The sequence below is a fragment of the Phoenix dactylifera genome, chromosome 10 (genome assembly GCF_009389715.1).
Source record: "Phoenix dactylifera cultivar Barhee BC4 chromosome 10, palm_55x_up_171113_PBpolish2nd_filt_p, whole genome shotgun sequence".
NCBI lineage: Eukaryota > Viridiplantae > Streptophyta > Magnoliopsida > Arecales > Arecaceae > Phoenix > Phoenix dactylifera.
Window position 1 is genome coordinate 9,365,131 of NC_052401.1, and position 18,899 is coordinate 9,384,029.

Sequence of the window (18,899 nt, forward strand, 5' to 3'; positions counted from 1 at the left end):
CTCGTCTCTATTTTTTTCTATATTTGACGTGGTGCCAAGATGCCCAAAAAAAAAATCAAAACTTCTTGCATTTAATGTAACATGGTGATCATGAGGCCAAAAATAATTTTGTCGTTATTTTTTTCTATATTTCAGATGTGAGTCATAGTAATCGAAAAATAAGATATATAACATAAATAAATATTTATTTATTCTACTACAAATATTTAATTATTTTATCAAATAATTTTATTTTTTATAATTATTGATGTTTTTATTATTGATACTTTTGAACAAAAATAATCATTAATTAATAAATATATTTAGCTTATAATTTTTTTTTCTCATTCTATTTTTGAAAAAATATTTATTATTATATTCCATATAAATTATTTATATTTTTATTATCTTCCTGTGCGGGCATCATTATCATTATAAACTTTATAAATCTGCCAGTGGAAAATTTTGCATGGCAGTGTTTTCAGCATAACCTAATATTAGAAAGACAAGATAATATTTTCCCCTTGTTCTTGGATAGAAGACATAATAACAAAAAAATTGTGTTTTTGTATGGTCGTCGTGGCGGCTACTTTGGCGGCTGTTTCTATCCCTTCCTTCTATTTTTAGGAAATTTATCCCTTCTCTCACTCCCCTCTCTGTATTCTCCGCTCCGTCCCTACCTCCATCCTCTTCAATATCTCTTTCCCTTTTATGTAGTCATTAACCTCTCCTTCTGACGCTGGCCGGATAAAAATACTATTTTTAGGTATTCTTCATCATCTCCTTATCCCTATTTTTCTGTGTCAATTTCTTCAAGATTTTGTGAAAATCTATCTGTTTTCTCGCAGATCGGAGCCCTCTAATCTTCCAAGCAGACTCTTATATTAAATTTCCGCTTTTGCTAGGAATTTACGAACAAAATCCATTTTTCAAGCCGAAAAATTCTATTATTTTGGTGTCTGTAGTTGGTTTTTCACCGGAGATCTCCAGTTCGGCGGCTTGCGGCGGAGTTCTATCCGATTCTTTGAAGGTTTTTTATTTTTAAGGTACTTGTTGCAATTTTTTTGAATTAATTGAATAAATCTGCTTGTTTTTCTTCCGGTAATTGGATTACGTTTCAATTTTATCCTTATTGCTCACACCAGTTGAGAAGATCGAGATATGCTTTGAATGAAGTTTCTTTGTCTTTTTCTCTTTTGTTTTGGTTTTAGTTATTTTGCTGCTATGTTTGATTTCTTAGTTCGACATCAGGAAGGAAAGCGGAGATTTTTATTGTCCTCTTAGCGGCTATGAGATTCCAAGATCTTCTGTTTTCCTTTCCTTCTTCCTTTCCGCCTTGCCCTGGAGAATACAATTGGAAAAGAAAAGAATACATGCTTTTCTTTATTTTTATTTCTTAAATCATTTTCCTGTGAAGCTGTTTTTTTAATAAAAGAATCTATGAGCTTCCTAAAATATTTGCAGACAACTTTATATTCATGCAATGCTGGATTCTTTAAGTAGGTTTGTATGAAATTATACTTTGTCTACATGCGACTATTAGGGAATGACTGGATATCTTGTGTGGAGATTTTCAGCTTTGTTTCAATCTGAATGAATAGATAATGGATTATAGTTTTCTAATGCTGGACTAATTTGAAATGCTTCCAATATTAGACCTAATTTCACCCTTATAACTTATTTTTAGCCTTCTTTTGAAGTTGGATTATTTCGTTTTATCCTTTTGTGGGTATATACCTGGATCTGTAAGTATCGCAATGTTTATTGAGTTTCTTTATGTTGTTTTTCCTTTTTATTTTCTTCATTCTAAGGAGTTCCAGCCTGTTTGTTTTTTGCTAATCACCGTTCTGTAATTTGGTGTTCAGTGTCATACATCAAATCATATTTCTCTCTATTATATGTTCCAGGGAATTATCTACATTTCACTCTATTTCACATTATAATTTTCTGAATGATAATTGTTGAAGTTTGATAAAACCATTACATCGACCTCTAGTTTATTTAAGTCCAAACCATTAACAAGCCATAGAACACCTGTATCTCTTGGTCAAATATATATCTGTATTTTTCCATCATTAGATTGAATCATGAAATTGCAGTTATAATGATATATTTTTATTGGAATTAGATCTGTAAATTTTGTTTCAGTTGTCTGATCTAAATTGCCAATGCAGGATTGGTTTTAAAAATTTGCAAGAAACCAATTTTCGGTAAAGCAGTATTATTTGTTCTATTGTGGGCATTTCGATGGTAAAAAATAAAATGTATGCATATCCATCTAGATATCTTATATCTACCTACTATGTCATAGAGAAGGAAAATGATCCATATAGAAGTTGTGAGTCTCCTTTTCTCTTTTGTAGAGTTTGCCCATTGATGGCGATAAGGGAGACTATCTATGAAGTATGTGGGTTTGATATGGCATCAGTCATAGTTATAAAGATGGCTACCATTGGAACTGCCTGAAAAAAAAACTCAGCTTTCCATAAATCATGTTGATAAGACTTGTAGTATCTCTTGAAGTGTCCATTGCAGGAACTCTCTGGTGTTAATGTTAGTTATTTGAGACTCTTTAGTTCCAGAATGGTAGAAAGCTGTTGATATACTTGTGTTACACAATGGTTTCCCTTTTTTCTTTAGTTTATTTTTAGCTTGGGGCAAGAGAATGATAGACATTTTATTGACATAATGAAAAGAACACCCAAGGAAGTATCCCCAAGCAAAAACCAGGCTCATGCATGGTTGATGGGAGGGTGCAAGAGTTAGAGTTTGAGCCTTGTGATATCTTACTCCTTGATAAGGACATCCATATCTCTTCTAGACTTCTAGTCTTCAGGTTGGTTTCCTTGGTCCAAACTCCAAGAAGGAATCTTATCTTCTGGCTTATTTGAATGCCTCTTTCTTGTTCAAAAATATCCAAGCATAGAGTTTGAACCAAATACACATCAAGCGGACTGCCAGTGTTACTTGTTGGTTTCGGAAAGATCATATTTTAATGTTTGCATGATAGTCACTTTTCCCTTCATCTGATGAAGTCCTTTTCTTTCAACAAAGAAAAGGACTAATTTGTGTTACCTGGAATGCATCATTTGGTAATCAGATGTTTGGAGGTACAAATTTCTGAAATTAATTGACCAAAGGAAATTTAAGCGTGTCATGCCAGGTTGGTGTTGATTAAATGCAACACCGTCATGACTATTTGTAGTCTAAAATTTCCCAAACAACTTAAAATCTTCAAGAAACTAAAAAATCCGACAACAAATGTATGCAACTGAGCTTTGATGTTGATAATCTGCTTTTTTTTTTCATCCTTGTTATTTTCAGAAAATGGAGGTTATAGGGGGCTAAGCATACTCAGAGTTCTATGGCCTTTGGTATGTTCTCTCTCTCTCTCTCCATGTGCGCATATTTTATTTTCATAGATATTGTGGGAGTTGTTGACTCTTTTTCTTTCGATTCTCTTGAGACTATATAGATATTGGTGTCATGTTTTGGGAAGAGAACAAGTTCAACAACAACGATCAAGAGCTCAGTTTCTGCAGATCAATTGGGAGAATCCATTCTAAGAGCAGCCAATCTGGAATGGCATTTCAAACAGTGTGGGCAATTTCCAAAACATCATTAACATTCGCACCCCGAGCGTTGTCATCCTTCAGGCCCTTGTCTCTTAAAATCCCTATAAGTGATGGATATCATGAATCACTGTTCAATTACTGTCATTTATAATACACCCAAAACTTCATTTCCAGTAGTCGAAGAGGAACATTTGGTTGGGACAATAAGGGATTTGTGCATATATTGAAAATTATTTTAATAGTGAAGTTAAGCAATGCCTGAACTTGGTGTCAGTAAATTGTTTGCTGAGTCAGAAATGTATCTCAGCACTACAATGCAAAATAATTTTGCAACCCATTTGAAAGTTTCCTCTAGGCTTACCATACAAGCACCACAAGATAGGTATTGCCCTTTATTACCTGGATTACCTGACGATGTGGCAAAGTATTGCCTTGCACTTGTTCCCCGTTGTTACTTCCCTGTCATGGGTGCTGTCTGCAAGAGATGGATGTCATTTATCCAAAGCAAGGAGTTCACCACTGTAAGGAAAGAGGCTGGCAAGCTTGAGGAGTGGCTCTATATCTTAACTGGTGATGCAGAAGGAAAAGGGAGTCATTGGGAGGTCTTAGGCTGCCTTGGGGAAAAACACCAGCTGTTGCCACCAATGCCTGGTCCTGTAAAAGCTGGTTTTGGAGTTGTGGTTCTTGGTGGCAAGCTTTTTGTAATAGCTGGATATTCAGTTGATGCTGGAACAGGGCGTGTTTCAGATGATGTCTATCAATATGATTCTCGGCTTAACAGGTATGTAGCATGTTGCTCTTTTCGTTCTCTCTCTCTCTGTCTCTCTCTCTCTCTCTCTCTCTCTTTTTGCTTTCTTTAAGGCCTTTTATTCTCAATAATTGGCTAGGAGTGGTGTTGAATTAGTGATCTGTAAGTGAAGGTACTTTCAGGTATAGCATCTGCTAACTTCCTTTTTGTGGCATGGGATTATTGTTACATAAGCAAGATGCTTTCATATTAGCCCTTTGAAATGAGGGATATTTTGTCAAATTTTCTTAAGTGTATTTGTAGTTGTTGAAGGTTGGTCTTGTTCCAATAGATTGACAATATGGTTTCTATCGCTTATAAATTTTAATATTTGTAATGTATGTTGTTGTCAATAGTACATATCGTTGTTATTATTTTCATATAGGGGGGCCAAAAACCTCTCTCAACCAAGGATGGCCGAACCATCCCGAATTGCATAGTTTGGGATAGACCGACTTGAACCAGTTAGTTACTAGGATGGGGTGGCTATTCGGGTGAGTATCGGAAACGAACCAGCCTGAACTAGCCTAAACTGAGCAGAACACCCAATTGTGCTCCGTTGGAGGCCCATACTGCCTCAATAATTGGAGCGAGAGGTAAAGAAGGCTTTCCGTTCCTTCTTTGCCTCCTCTTCTTTATTTTTTTTTCAAGGAGAAAAGGAACTAGATGTTGATATGTATTATATGCTTCAAATTGATTTGATATACATATTTTCAATTATATGTACTCATGCATTCTCTATATCAATTATATTATAATTGCATACATTAATTGATTATACGGTCTATTGTGACCATGGAATGCCGTACCGGCCGGTACGGGCCGGTACGTACTGGTCCGGTACCGGAACGGCAAAAAAACGGGTATTCCCGGTTTTTTATCCGTACCGGCCGGTTCGGAGCCCGTACCGGCCGGTTCGGTGCCCGTACCGGCCGGTACCGGCCTCGTACCGGTGCGAACCGGCCGGTTCGCACCGGTACGATTTTTTTTTTTTTTAGAACCACAGCACCGCGCGCTGTGGTTTTTGAAACCACCGCGTACCGTACCGGTACCGGCCGGTACGTACCGGACCGGACCGGTACCGTACCGGACCGGACCGGACCGGTACCGTACCGGTCCGGCCGGCCACCGGTACGCCGACCGGTACCGGTACGGCGGACCTTGATTATGACTAATATGACATAAAAAAAAAAGATTAAGATAGCATTGAAATCATAAATTGAACAACCATAATTATTAAAATAATTCCTCAAAACATCAAAATAGCATTAAAATAATCCCTTAAAACAAAGCAATTGGAAAAAGAAAATGTTAAAAAGATAAAAAAAAGGTGTACTAATACTAAACCAGTATATCATAGCGTATCATATATCGATATGGTACGAACTGGTACCATACAACATCGGTCACCGACCAATATGGCTCCCTGAACCAGACATTGGTATCAACATTCATCTAATGCTGGCTTGAACTTGTGTAATTGGCCTTCTTTTCCTTTTTGAGCTTCCTGCTGAGTTATGACTTGCATCTGCTGGTATTGTCGAAAGGTGCGTCGGTAGCTAATTAGTTAAGTGGTTTCTTTTTTTCACTTTGGTAAAACTTTTGTAGATTCAAAAGAAATTTTATCCAAACTTAATTGTTGCAAAAAGATGAATCTTATCAAAAAATGCGTAGGCCATGGAAAATGTCTACCTTTTCTTTAAAAGAAAGAAAACAAGGAGGTTTTTTTGGAGGGCGAAACTTTAGGATGCCAACTTATTGGGATTGCCTTTCTGAACTGAACATGAAACTCATTCACACCCATGTAAGATTCAGATATGAAATGGTACTTGGCAATGTTTCCTCATTCCAACTAAAGGAAAAAAGAAACGCCTGTTCTGTTATCTAACGACCAGGGTCAATGAATCCGATGTTCTAAAGGGTGAATCATATCTTCTGGTTGTAAAAGAGTTCATGTCAATTTTTTTTGTAAAATTGGATCTTAGATGTTATAGAATAGACTGTTAGCTTGAAAGTAAGTTGATTAGTGCACTCCTTTTCTTTGTGGATAAACTTACATCAAAGCATCATGTATCCAATACTAGTGAGTTTTAGTCAAAACAGCTTAGCCTGTTATTTATGTACTTAGTTCTAAATGCATAAATGGACCCTCCTGATATAACAATCAAAAGGTAGTAAACATGAAGCTCCATTCCTCCTTTACCTTTGTAATATTAAAACTATTATCTTTCTTTCATTGGCACCAAAACTGGAGTAGAATTAACAATCCCCTGGTATGTCAGCCTGCAGACATATCCTCCACAACAATCTAGATTAGATTGTTAGACACTTCTCCAGTTGCAGCAGATGATGCTGCGAGCTGGTGCCTCACTTCGGTTCCCATTTGATGTTTCAGTTGCCTACCTGTAGATATGAGAAATTTGTTTCTCCTTCCAGTACTCGAGGAGTAGCTTGGCATCCATCAGACCATCAATTGGTGAAACTTCTCACTCCAGTATGTTGAAAGTAAAAAACCATCATGGTTGCATAATCGTCATTTCATATGATTTCTTTAGTGTAAATAACAAATATCAGATATGATTTGTTACCACGATCTATTGTTCTATTTTTTATTGAACTGAATGCAATGATCTTTGAGGATTACTTCATAATCAACAGGCCATCCCACCACTATGGTGTTGCTGTTTATCACACCCTGACTGTTCGTCATGAGGGCGAGTGTGTTATTTGATGTGGGACTGTTAGGATTTGAGGTTGAGTTGGTATGGTGATGCATGGTATTTCTTTTTTTTTTTTCTGTAGATGTACGGAGGGTATTTATCTAGTTAAGAAACAGGTGGTTCCATCTTTTAATCACCTTTTGGTCACTGGTTTTATGAGGCAGCACCTTGTTTTTAAAAATCTGTAATGGAATGCTTATAACAAGCCAAATAAATAATAATTGATGCACTTGCACGTGATTGTATGCCCTCAGAATAATTGGTATTACCTATATTTCAAACTTGTCATTAACTATTTGGTGAATCTCAGTTCCTACGTTGCACTGAGCTTTAAGCTCAGGCCTTGCACCTCAGTCTCTAGGCTGTTGGTATTTACCTCGCTTTCCTTTTACCCTGGTACTTTTGAAAATGATGCTTTTCTTTCAACTTGAGATTTATGCAATATAAATAATAATACTCTTTGATGGCAGATGGAGCATGCTAGCCAAGATGAATGTTGCCCGCTATGACTTTGGCTGTGCTGAGGTCAATGGTGCAATATATGCTGTAGGTGGCTATGGCTCTGATGGCGAGAGCTTATCAAGTGCTGAAGTTTATGACCCTGACAAAAACAAGTGGACCCTAATTGAAAGCCTTCGCCGCCCAAGGTGGGGCTGCTTCGCCTGCGGCTTTGAAGGCAAGCTCTATGTCATGGGTGGACGGTCAAGCTTCACAATAGGCAATTCGAGGTTTGTCGATGTGTACAACCCTGAACAACACTCTTGGTGTGAGATGAAGAATGGGTGCGTGATGGTCACCTCACATGCTGTGCTTGGCAAGAAACTATTCTGTATGGAGTGGAAAAACCAGCGGAAGCTGGCGATATTTAATCCGGTCGACAGCTCATGGCAGAAGGTCCCAGTGCCACTTACTGGTAGTTCGGCCATAGGGTTTCGCTTCGGGATACTTGATGGCAAACTGTTGCTTTTTTCGCTGGAGGAAGAGCCTGGGTACCAGACACTGCTGTATGATCCAAATGCTCCAGTGGGATCAGAATGGCAAACATCTTCACTCAAGCCTTCTGGTTTGTGTTTGTGCAGCGTGACAATCAAGGCTTGAAGTCTTTTGAAGGTTCAATGGATTAGCTGTTGTTTTTTAGTGTGCTGCTGCTAAAGGTGATGTTAGATTGCTTTTTCTATTGAGGTTGCAATTTAGACTAGACTCATTTACCTTCCTGTAGTGATGTGTGAACTGCTGATGTGGTTTCAACTCCATTTAAGTTATGATTCTCTTGATTTGATCATATAATGGCTGCAATTATTTTTCTATATTGGCTCTCTTAAGCTTTGTATTGCTTACTGTCATTATTGGATGAGTGGTTGCATTAGTGTAATATAAGTTGGAAACGACATTTGCACCAGATACAATATTATTGAAAAGGAGCCTAGGCAATATATGCTGACAGGGGAACTGGAACAGCCGAGTGGATGCTTTACTTTGAGGGCCGGAGCACTAGTCTCATGGCTCTTCACTGTGCCATGCTAAATTACAATTCTAGATCAAAGTTCTTGAAGCATAAATAATAATTGGATGTCACATTCAATTAAACTTGAAATCAAAATATTCTAGTTTTAGTATTGAAATTATAACCATCAAGCCAGTGTCCCAACCATGCAGAGTAGGCTACATGAATTTTTGGTCACCAAGCATTCCTATCTGAGGTTATCTCTAGTTTTCTTTCAAATCCCATGAGCTTGACTCATGCTGGGACTTTTTAAAAGAATACCTTATATAATTTATATATTTAAATAATATATATAAACTTTTTATGATATAAATCTTGGATATCATAAATTCTATCCATCTACTCTTGTGATGCATGATTAGATTGTTCGGTCAAGCAAAAAAAATATTCTTTTTCAGAAAATAATTTGATGGGGTATATCTTCGAATATGAAAAATATTAAACGAAGTGGAAAATCGATGTAGAAATCAAAATCTATCTCATATAGAATTTTATTTTTTTCATGAATATTTTCATTGCTATATATATTTTGAAAAATTGTATTCTCTTTTAACTATAAAAATAATCTAGCTAGAATTATGCAAGCACAGATCTCACAAATAAGAAATAAAAATTTTGGTTTCAAAGCAACAAAATCGAGAGTTGTATATTACATATAGTTACTGAAATTTATAAAGTCTTGCCTGCTCTTTATGTAGATGATTTATTAATTTTTAGTATAAATATGGAAGGTATTAATGAGACTAAATTTATTCATGTCCACTCCTTTTAAAAATTCAAATTTTCTAGTTTAAATTATTCTAGTGAACAGTTGTTTCTTATGACTATTCAATATTGAAAAATCACATTTTGCATCCCTCTGTTTTCAAAAACTCAGGTGCATAAAGAGAGTAGAGCATATAGAAAATTCTATTTCACACAACAGACAACGAAACGTATTCCTATGTTCAGGTTATTCTGGTTTTTTCTCATTTAAACCCAAAATTTTTGGGGAGTGCAACCCTTAGAAATCTTGAAAATGTTAGGCGTTATATAATGGAGATAGGATTTTCACAAATCTCTCTGTATATATAGTAGTGAAATCACTATCTTAAATGAAGCACTTTTGTTACTATGCTTTCTCTGACTAAATGTATTCTTTATAATATTGTCATCTTCCATTGTCTTCCTTTCCACTCTATTCTAGCCCAATTTTTTAACAGTTGCAGGCTCTACTCAAATAACTGAAGTCAAAAGTAGATGATTTCCTCTAATTTTTCTTTTTTGGTTCAGAAGGCCCATTGGATTGCAATAATCTACAATAATCTGGCTAGATACAATAACTGACTATTTTTTCATACAAGAGTATTCACATCACTCAAAACATAATTAATATTACTCGATCTCGCCAAATACACTTGCCATCTTGATACTTGATTTTCGATTATTATCGCTAAAGCATCGGTGAGTAGTCCAACTCTTGATGATTAACAGCAAAATATCACCAATTTTTCAGGGAACTCTCAAGGTGACTGCATCTTCATTTTTGGAAGCACCTAACTCTCCTTGTGAATCCACACATTTTGTACAATATGTCCAACGTTCTTGTACAATATTGTTAGACATGCCTTTGCCTCCAAAACAGATGACCTGCAGCCAAAACTTTATTTTTTTTTCTTGATAAATTCAACTGCAGCAAATATATATTCTGCTTCTTTTGCTTTAATTTCTTCCTTGTAATTACAGAAAGATGGATTTCGACAGCTTAACTTCTCGAACCCGTGTATTCGTATACACACATTTTTCAGATTTTAACCGAATAAAAATCTTCGTAAAACAATCCTTATTAGATTAGTGAATGCTTGATTTAGATGGACAAGTATTGAAATATAGATCCAAAAGCAACAAAATCATGCTATAGCTATACCAACACGCAAAAAATTGACATCCAATTACATACCACCATGAAATGAACAACATCATTCCCCCTAATAATGTGGGTAGGCCACACATCAAAGAATTAATGGGGACCACACATGCCATAGTTAGTCTCTTTTTTTTAAAGAAAAACATATTTGTAAAGGAAGTGTTTAGATCTATTTAACCTAGGGGCAATGGCTTCCTTCAATTGCTTGTGGACAAGATTAAAAATATGAGTGCATGAAAATTCAATGCAAATACCCACCAGGTAGCTAATGAAATACGACGGTCTTTTCATGTATAAAAGAAGAGTTGAGGCCACCAAAGCTTGTCCCATGTAAGGAAAAGAGGTGATCCAAGTGTTAACCACATGACTTCCTCAACTCACTTATCTTGGGAAAATTGTTATTCATGCTGCTGACCCTTGGAATTCTGAATGGTAGCCTCAGAACAAACACCCATGTTGTTGCTTGTTTACATTGGACTGTTTTGCTGGCCAGATGCAATAATTCCAGCCAATTGTCTTCTGCTCTATCATACATATATGCATAAATTAAGCTGATAAAAAAAAGGACATGTGAGTTGGATAAAGTGGCTCTTGGAACCTCGAACGGCCGGTTCTTCTTATCCATCCATCTTGCTTAGATAATTCATGGGATGATGACATTTGTCGTCGTCTCCATCAGGTATTAACGTGCTTGAGAAAATTTTTCACCTAGATCTAAACCCACAAGGATGCATGCAAGTTGGACCGGCTTCTTTTAGGGTTGCAAGTGGGGCAGCCTGTGCCAAAAGTGGTCCTGGACCATGATCATAATTTTTCAGTCTTATCCTAACTATTCGAGATCGGATAAATCTCAGCAACTTAATGAATTGATCAGAATATCCTGTCATAAATTTTTTTTTCTTTGTGAACAGGCACCTTTTGTCAGATTTAGAACAATTGAGAAGTTCCAAATCTGCTGTGTGACATTCTGGGTCAGAGATCTCTGTGATGCAAAATCATTTCCTTTCCTGTTAAGCAAGGCTACTTACATCTATTATGTAAATGAGAGGATTGTGTTCTAAAGTTATTAAGCAATAAAAGGTTGTCATTGACACAATGAGTTTAGATTTCGTCTTCGGTAGAAATATTGTGAAGACTTGGATATTAGTCAGAAGCTAATTGCTAGGTTTTCGATACCATTAGAGGGTGTGGGATGTCTATTCTGCCATGTCCAAATAACATGGTGGGCATTATTTCTTGAGCTAGGAAAGAATTGACAATATTTTTTTCAGGAAGAGAAGGATATGATAATAGAACTAGTTATCCCTCTAAAATTCTAGGTGTCAGTGACGTGTCACCATCATATTTTATTTTAACAAAAGATATTTCACATATAGTATTATGAATGAGATGCAAGCACTTTGTTCAAACCATATACTAGTATCATTATCTGAGCCTTAAACCTTTTTTAAATGATTCAACTACCCCAGCATGATCCTCTTCATAACTCATGGTAATCCAGAGTCCAAATGCCCCCTAAAGGACTAGAGGAGGGCCAGACAATAGCTACAACTTACCTTTTGCAATGAGACAAACAACTTCAGTATCCTTTCTATATATTATTCAAGGTTTCCCTTTTTTTTTATTTGCCTCATGCTCATCTGAAAGTTTGATTAATCTTGTTATCTTGAACTGAAATCCAGGAATGCTGTATGTACACGCTTCCGAATTTCATTGTCTCCACCCCGCGTGAGCTACCGCCCCTCCTACTTATCAAGGGCCCATTAAAATGTAAGAGGTCTGCGAGCAAGAAATATAAGGGTTAAAACCTATAATTCATGCAGAAAAAGTTCGCTATACCATCTCGTAACAGACATATCATACTATACTGATATCGAACCAACACTTAGTCTGAGGAGCATCTCGGTATATAAAATCAACCTTTATATTGGGCATACCGATATTGTATCGTCATGGTATTGTTATGGAGTTTAGTACCAAAATTGGAGACTTTGATGTAGACAAGAAATCAAAACCATCCTTTCATTCAAAGTCTAAACAGTGGTGGAGCTCCTCACCAATCTATGCCAAGAAATATTAAATTCCTGCACGAAAGACACGTCTGTTACCATTGTACACCTAAAACCCTACCAGCTACACATTTACAATCAAACTATAGCAGCATCAGTCTATTAAGGCATCAAAATGGGGAAAGTTGCTCATTAATATATTCCCCCAAGTCACTGGAAGATCCTTTCTTGCCCTGTTTCTATGTAGTGACAGAGCAGGGATAAATATCGGTGCCTTCAATGTACATCTGCATCTCATTATCTCTTGGCAAAAACTCATAGAAAGTGGCAAAAAAAAAAGAAGAAGAGGAGACCAGTTTAAAACATCTTTTAAACTGGTGAACTCTCAGAGTCAGTTTCCTTTCCAATTTTCCCAGTTTCAGACTTGGATACCAGAGGAACCTGAGAATACTGACCCTATATCATTGGAAGCAGGCACAGAGCTAATGGAAGAGACCTCAAAACTAATCCCAGAGCCAACAACAGCAGTAGCTGATTTGGAAGTAGATGAAGAAGATGAACAAGATCCAGAAAGCAACTCTCTGCATCAGCGACTGCTCGGGAGAACCCCAACACTCACCACCAATCATCTAGCCATGGTTGGAGCAAAGGTCTCCCATATAGAGAGCTTGGACTATGAGTATGTCCTTACCATCAACCTTTGAACTCTTTCCTGTCTAACAATGAAAGATCCAATTGAGTACCTTTTCCTACTTTGTTATGGTTTGCTCTTCGGTGCAGGATCAATGAGAATGATCTATTTAAGCATGACTGGAGGAGCAGATCCAGTGTTCAGGTACTGCAGTACGTCTTCTTGAAATGGACTTTGGTGTTTCTCGTCGGGCTCCTGACTGGTGTCATTGCTTCCCTCATCAACCTGGCTATCGAAAACATTGCTGGCTTCAAGATGCTACTTGTGGGGCGTCTTGTGAATGAAAAAAGTTGAGTTTTAGATTGCTCAAGAACTGAACTGTAAGCAGTTGTTGATCTAGAATTTGTAAACCTGAGATTGGAAAGGTCTCTTTGGGTGGTGGTGCAGGTATTTAACTGGGTTTGCCTACTTCACAGGGGCAAATTTTGCTCTAACCATAGTTTCTGCGACTCTTTGTGTGGTGTTTGCTCCGACTGCAGCAGGGCCAGGAATACCGGAGATCAAAGCTTATCTCAATGGAGTTGATACTCCCAATATGTTTGGTGCATCCACGTTGATCGTCAAGGTGAGGTGAATTATGAATCACCTTCCTGTGTTGTGATTTACATGATAAGATGAGTTTGAGTTTTTTTTTTAAAGCAATATGATAATATCATTTTGGTTACTGATAAACAAATCAGATAAGCACACAGCTTTTCTCCAGAGAGAGAGAGAGAGAGAGAGAGAGATGAACTCACCAAGAGAATTTGTTCACAAAATTTATTCATAGAACCATTTTCCTAAGTGAATCATTTCATCAAAATTCACATGTTTCTTTCCATTGATATCCCTCATTTAGGTGAAAATAGACTATCAATCATCGTCACGCTTTCTTTTTTCCTGAAAACAGAAGTTGCAGAGTTAGAAACTAGCAGAATGGCACCATTTGATTTCTGATACAGAATTGAGATCATTAAATCCATCTAGCTAAATGCATTTAATCAATGAAGAATTTCTGCAATCAAATCATAATTTTTGAGATCAACTCACCAAGAGATTTGCTTTAGACAAAGAATTTGTTCAAAGAATCATCTTTCCAAATAAATCATTCCATCAGGATAGATATGCAAGACCTGCTTCCTATGAAAATATCTAAACAACAGTAATATTTCATGGACTAATCTATCTAATTTGATTCAGTTGATATAATTGATGTCTTAATTTAGGTATGCACTGGAGCAGTCGAGCTCCCAGTTTACAAGCCTCTGAGGCTTGGCTCCATATGCATCTTAAGCTCAAACAATGTAGTGAAAACTTCAACCCATTCAGAAACATCATTTCTGATTTTTGTGATTCCTTTTCCTACTTTCTGCTTCTACAGATCATTGGAAGCATTGGAGCTGTATCTGCAGGGCTAGATCTTGGAAAAGAAGGGCCACTGGTGCACATCGGAGCCTGCCTCGCATCGTTGCTAGGCCAAGGTGGATCAGACAACTACTTCCTCAAGTGGAGATGGCTTCAATACTTCCAGAATGACAGGGACCGCAGGGACCTCATCACATGTGGTGCATCTTCCGGTGTCTGCGCTGCCTTCAGAGCACCCATCGGGGGTGTTCTCTTCGCTCTTGAAGAGATTGCATCCTGGTGGAGGAGTGCTCTTTTATGGAGAACATTTTTCAGCACCGCCATCGTTGTTGTGGTGCTGAGGGGATTCATGGAGTATTGCAACTCTGGAAAATGTGGCTTGTTTGGAAAAGGAGGACTAATTCTCTTTGATGTCAGCTCAGTTTCTGTGACTTATCATGCAAATGATTTTCTTCCTGTCGCACTTATCGGCATAATCGGAGGAGTCCTCGGAAGTCTGTACAACCATTTTTTGCACAAGATTCTTAGGTTCTATAGCCTAATTAATGAGTAAGGCAACCTCAGTCTTCTGATCAACCATTTCTATTGCTCAGTAATCATATGTATAGAGCATTTACTTTGAAACCTTAATGCCACAATCTTCCATAATACGAAGCTTGCCCAGAGCATTCTCTTGCCATGTTTTCAAGATGAGTAGTTCCTGTTATTGCTGATTCTATTGCACTTGCTCTTGAATTACAGAAAAGGCCGAATGGCCAAGCTGCTGCTCAGCCTAGGAGTTTCTCTCTTCACTTCCATCTGCCTATACCTTCTTCCATTTGTCGCGCCATGCACACCATGCGATCCCACCCTGGATGTCGCCTGCCCGACCGTCGGGCAAAGCGGGAACTTCAAGCAATTCAACTGCCCGAATGGCTACTACAATGACTTGGCAAGCCTCCTCCATGCCACCAATGATGATGCAGTGCGCAACATATTCTCCACGAGCACCCCGACCGAGTTCCGCCCCATCTCTCTGCTCATCTTCTTTGCTCTCTACTGTATTCTGGGCCTCTTCACCTTTGGCATCGCCGTCCCCTCGGGTCTCTTCCTCCCCATCATCCTCATGGGCTCTGCTTACGGCCGCCTGCTTGGCCTAGTGATGGGATCTTATACCTACATTGATCAGGGTCTCTACGCAGTGTTGGGCGCCGCAGCTCTTATGTCCGGCTCAATGAGAATGACTGTGTCCCTCTGTGTCATCTTCCTAGAGCTCACAAACAACCTTCACCTCCTACCCATAATGATGTTTGTATTGCTAATCGCCAAGACCGTTGGTGATGCTTTTAACCCAAGCATATATGAGATCATACTTGAGCTCAAGGGACTGCCATTCTTGGAAGCAAATCCAGAACCATGGATGAGGAATCTTACTGTAGGAGAGCTTGCAGCAGCTAAGCCCAGTGTTGTAAACCTTCGAGGCATCGAGAAGGTGTCTCACGTTGTCGAGGTATTGAAATCCACCAAACACAATGGCTTCCCTGTTGTTGATCAAGGAGTGGCATCACCCATAGGGATGCCTGAAGGAGCAGTGGAATTGCATGGTCTGGTCCTGAGGTCGCACCTCATTGCAGTGCTGAGGAAGAAGTGGTTCCTGAAAGAGAGGAGGAGAACTGAAGAATGGGAAGTGAGGGAAAAGTTTACATCAGTGGATCTAGCACGAAAGAAGGGGCCAAAATTAGAAGAGATGGTGCTAACGGAGGATGAGATGGATATGTACATTGATCTACACCCCTTCACAAATACAACACCATATACAGTGGTGGAGACCATGTCAGTTGCAAAGGCTGTGGTGCTTTTTCGACAGGTTGCTCTGAGGCATTTGCTGATTATTCCCAAGTACCAAGGAGCAGGGGTGAGTTCAATTCCTCCTTTTTTCTCCATGACTTAATATGCTTGGTGCACTCTTGCTCAGTCCACACAAGCCACAACACTGAAAAAGGACTAGAAAAATTTCAAAAGCTGATGGGACAGTTTAACTCAAACCATGTAAAGCCTTTAACAAAAATTAAGACAGACAACTGTTTAAAAGATATAATTATCCACCCTATAGTTTAACATTATTTTCTTCATGCACAAATATCTATATTTCATGCATACTAATTTATGATAATATACATGTTGTACCAAAAGCTAGTTCACAGACCATATGTGTCTGTACCAAGTACAAGACCAAAAAAGCGTAGCAGATCACCCAAGTTCACAAATAGCATATTGTTCCAAGAAGAAAGATGCAGTTCAGCACTGATCTTTACAAACTACATTTGCTGTATATACTCAAATATAGAAGCAAAAGTGAGCAACAACTAGTGTGGAAATTTTTTTCCACTGAATTAGCTGTTTGGTTTTGATTCTGTAGATATCGCCTGTTGTAGGCATTCTAACCAGGCAGGATCTCAGAGCCCACAACATCTTGGGTGCCTTCCCTCATTTGGCCGAAAAAGGAGAAAAGTGAAAGTACCAATTCCTAGTCAAAATATTCAGTTTGCAGGGAATTATGATCATTCGTTATACTTTGAGAAATTTTTGTTACTACTACTGCCATTCTTTGTTTCTCATGAGAATGGTCAAATATAATCCACAGCCTGTAAAACCTCAGCTTCATATTATGTTATCAAGAAGATACCAAACAACAGTTTGCATATAGAGTGCAAGACTTGTAGTTCTGCTTTTCTTACTAAAGTATCTCCATTTTCCTGTTCTTTTTCTCAGTGTGACAAGTTCATAGACTATTTCAGTGGTGCTGCATGTTCAGTGGCACATCCATGTTATGATGTATACGTAGGAGAACTAGCATAGAAAGAATCCACAGAATGCACTATGCAATAAGAAGATGGAATAGGGGCATGTAAAGTATATGATGACAGTAAAAACTAACATGAATTCAAATGGTAGAATAAGTTGGGACGTCTCACTCAGACATTTGAGCAAGACTTGAATAATTATACTGCCTTGAACAAATGGTACGCTGATCATGGTGGTAGTCTCCTATGTTGAAGTCTTAAATGTTTGGCTGATGATAATAAGTCCAATAGTCATGAATCACCATGAAGTGCAGAAGAATCATTTGAAATAACACTAGTGATTTTTTTTTAAAAAAAAGATATAAAAAAATTAAAGTATGAGTTAATGAGGTATACATATTGTATGGAAAAAAAAAATGAAAAAAAAGCTCTTAGTGCCGGCACTGTATGTTCTATTCCAAGTGGTCCTCCATTATATGAGATTATAATTTATCTGAATGTGATGCCAAGAGAGGTAGAGGAAAGAAAGCATGTAGCTAGAGGATGCACTGTAATTACTAATCGGGTACAAAAACAAGTGATGTAGGAGGATCACCATAATTGATATAGACTATCTTGATCATAATAGAGAGGATTGTACAAGGTCCATGAGTAAAACCGCCGCATCGAGTAGCAGAATTGTCTGCCAAGCTACTAAAAAAATTGGAAGGTCTATAAGCTTGTCTCATTGAGGTGACTTTTTTTTATATAAAAAAAGGGTACCTTTTTGAGCTCTACAATATGGAGCCATCTTATAAAGTGCGGCATGCCGAGTGACGAGCTACCCTGAAACAAAGCGGCTAAAGATAAAGTTGATTTAGAAGTTAAGATCTACTACTTGTAGGATTTTAACTTTTTTGGTGATCATTTTCACTAGTCATATATTAATTTTGGGAAAGATGTAACCTCTTTTTTGGTGAACATTTCCACGATTCTTAATTATATAAATAAAAGCTTTATGACTTAGTTTTATGACTCATTAATGAAACAAAAGAGAATTTAGACCCTACTTTCACTAATTTTTCTATTTTCTAAATTTTCTTTAAAGAGATTGAAGTCAAGCAAGTTGATAGAATTTCTTCCTTATTCCTAATCTAACCAAGAGAGAGTCCATCAAAATATAATCACTTGATATATGGAAATTTTTTTCCTTTTCGAGAGATGAGGAGCAAGATTTATCCACACGGTAATTACTTAGGTCCAAGTATTTGGAGTTGCACCACCCAAAACTCATTACAAGTTGATCTTTTTGTGAAATACATTTGAAGGTGGGTCGATGCCCCTGTGATTTTGACCATCGGCAAACTATCCCGTTGCCAAGAAGAGGTTCTTCTTTCTTATGCATTCTTCATTTTTATTCAATGTGATTATCTCTTTGAGTTTAGCTCTTAAGTTGAGTTTAAGCTTGGCTCATTTTCTAATAAAACAGGCGCATTCCACTCGAACCTCACCTGTTTTATGAACAACTTGGTCGATTTGCAGCCTTAATTCAAAGTCAGTTCATTAGCCACTTCCCATGCCCATCCTTCCTCTCACCTTCAGTAACCCAATCCAAACCCAAA

The 18,899-nt window shown here is 37.7% G+C and overlaps 2 protein-coding genes across 9 annotated transcripts; both read left to right on the plus strand.

Annotated features, from left to right (window-relative positions):
• Positions 1-595: 595 nt before the first annotated feature.
• On the plus strand, positions 596-8,370 carry LOC103718832 (F-box/kelch-repeat protein At1g67480-like). Of its 5 annotated transcripts, none has more exons than XM_008807822.4 (5): positions 597-745; positions 885-1,025; positions 3,304-3,353; positions 3,455-4,335; positions 7,532-8,370. In XM_008807822.4, the coding sequence occupies exons 4-5, from the start codon at positions 3,809-3,811 to the stop codon at positions 8,157-8,159; spliced, it is 1,155 nt and encodes a 384-aa protein (XP_008806044.2). In that variant the 5' UTR covers positions 597-745; positions 885-1,025; positions 3,304-3,353; positions 3,455-3,808; the 3' UTR covers positions 8,160-8,370. The 5 variants fall into 5 exon arrangements, with proteins under 5 accessions (XP_038986915.1, XP_008806045.2, XP_008806044.2 ...); XM_039130986.1 differs by having other exon boundaries at positions 598-745; positions 828-1,025; positions 3,446-4,335; XM_008807821.4 differs by having other exon boundaries at positions 599-745; positions 828-1,025.
• Positions 8,371-11,909: 3,539 nt separating this feature from the next.
• Positions 11,910-17,257, plus strand: LOC103718833 (chloride channel protein CLC-b-like). 4 transcript variants are annotated; one of them, XM_039130988.1, is made up of 7 exons: positions 11,910-12,870; positions 12,955-13,159; positions 13,261-13,461; positions 13,559-13,736; positions 14,532-15,064; positions 15,257-16,409; positions 16,692-17,257. In XM_039130988.1, exons 2-7 carry the CDS (start codon positions 12,966-12,968, stop codon positions 16,800-16,802), a joined length of 2,370 nt encoding a protein of 789 aa, XP_038986916.1. In that variant the 5' UTR covers positions 11,910-12,870; positions 12,955-12,965; the 3' UTR covers positions 16,803-17,257. The 4 variants fall into 4 exon arrangements, with proteins under 4 accessions (XP_038986916.1, XP_038986918.1, XP_038986919.1 ...); XM_039130990.1 differs by having other exon boundaries at positions 11,913-13,159; positions 16,930-17,257; XM_039130991.1 differs by having other exon boundaries at positions 11,914-13,159; positions 13,261-13,442; positions 13,528-13,736; positions 16,914-17,257.
• Positions 17,258-18,899: the final 1,642 nt, after the last annotated feature.

Coding starts and splice junctions, on each gene's coding strand:
- LOC103718832 (XM_039130987.1), top strand. CDS start 3,809: ATGCCTGAACTTGGTGTCAGTAAATTGTTTGCTGAGTCAGAAATGTAT. Junction 4,336..7,531: donor TATGATTCTCGGCTTAACAG/GTATGTAGCATG, acceptor CTTTGATGGCAG/ATGGAGCATGCTAGCCAAGA.
- LOC103718833 (XM_039130988.1), top strand. CDS start 12,966: ATGGAAGAGACCTCAAAACTAATCCCAGAGCCAACAACAGCAGTAGCT. Junction 13,737..14,531: donor CATCCACGTTGATCGTCAAG/GTGAGGTGAATT, acceptor CTGCTTCTACAG/ATCATTGGAAGCATTGGAGC. Junction 15,065..15,256: donor TTCTATAGCCTAATTAATGA/GTAAGGCAACCT, acceptor CTTGAATTACAG/AAAAGGCCGAATGGCCAAGC.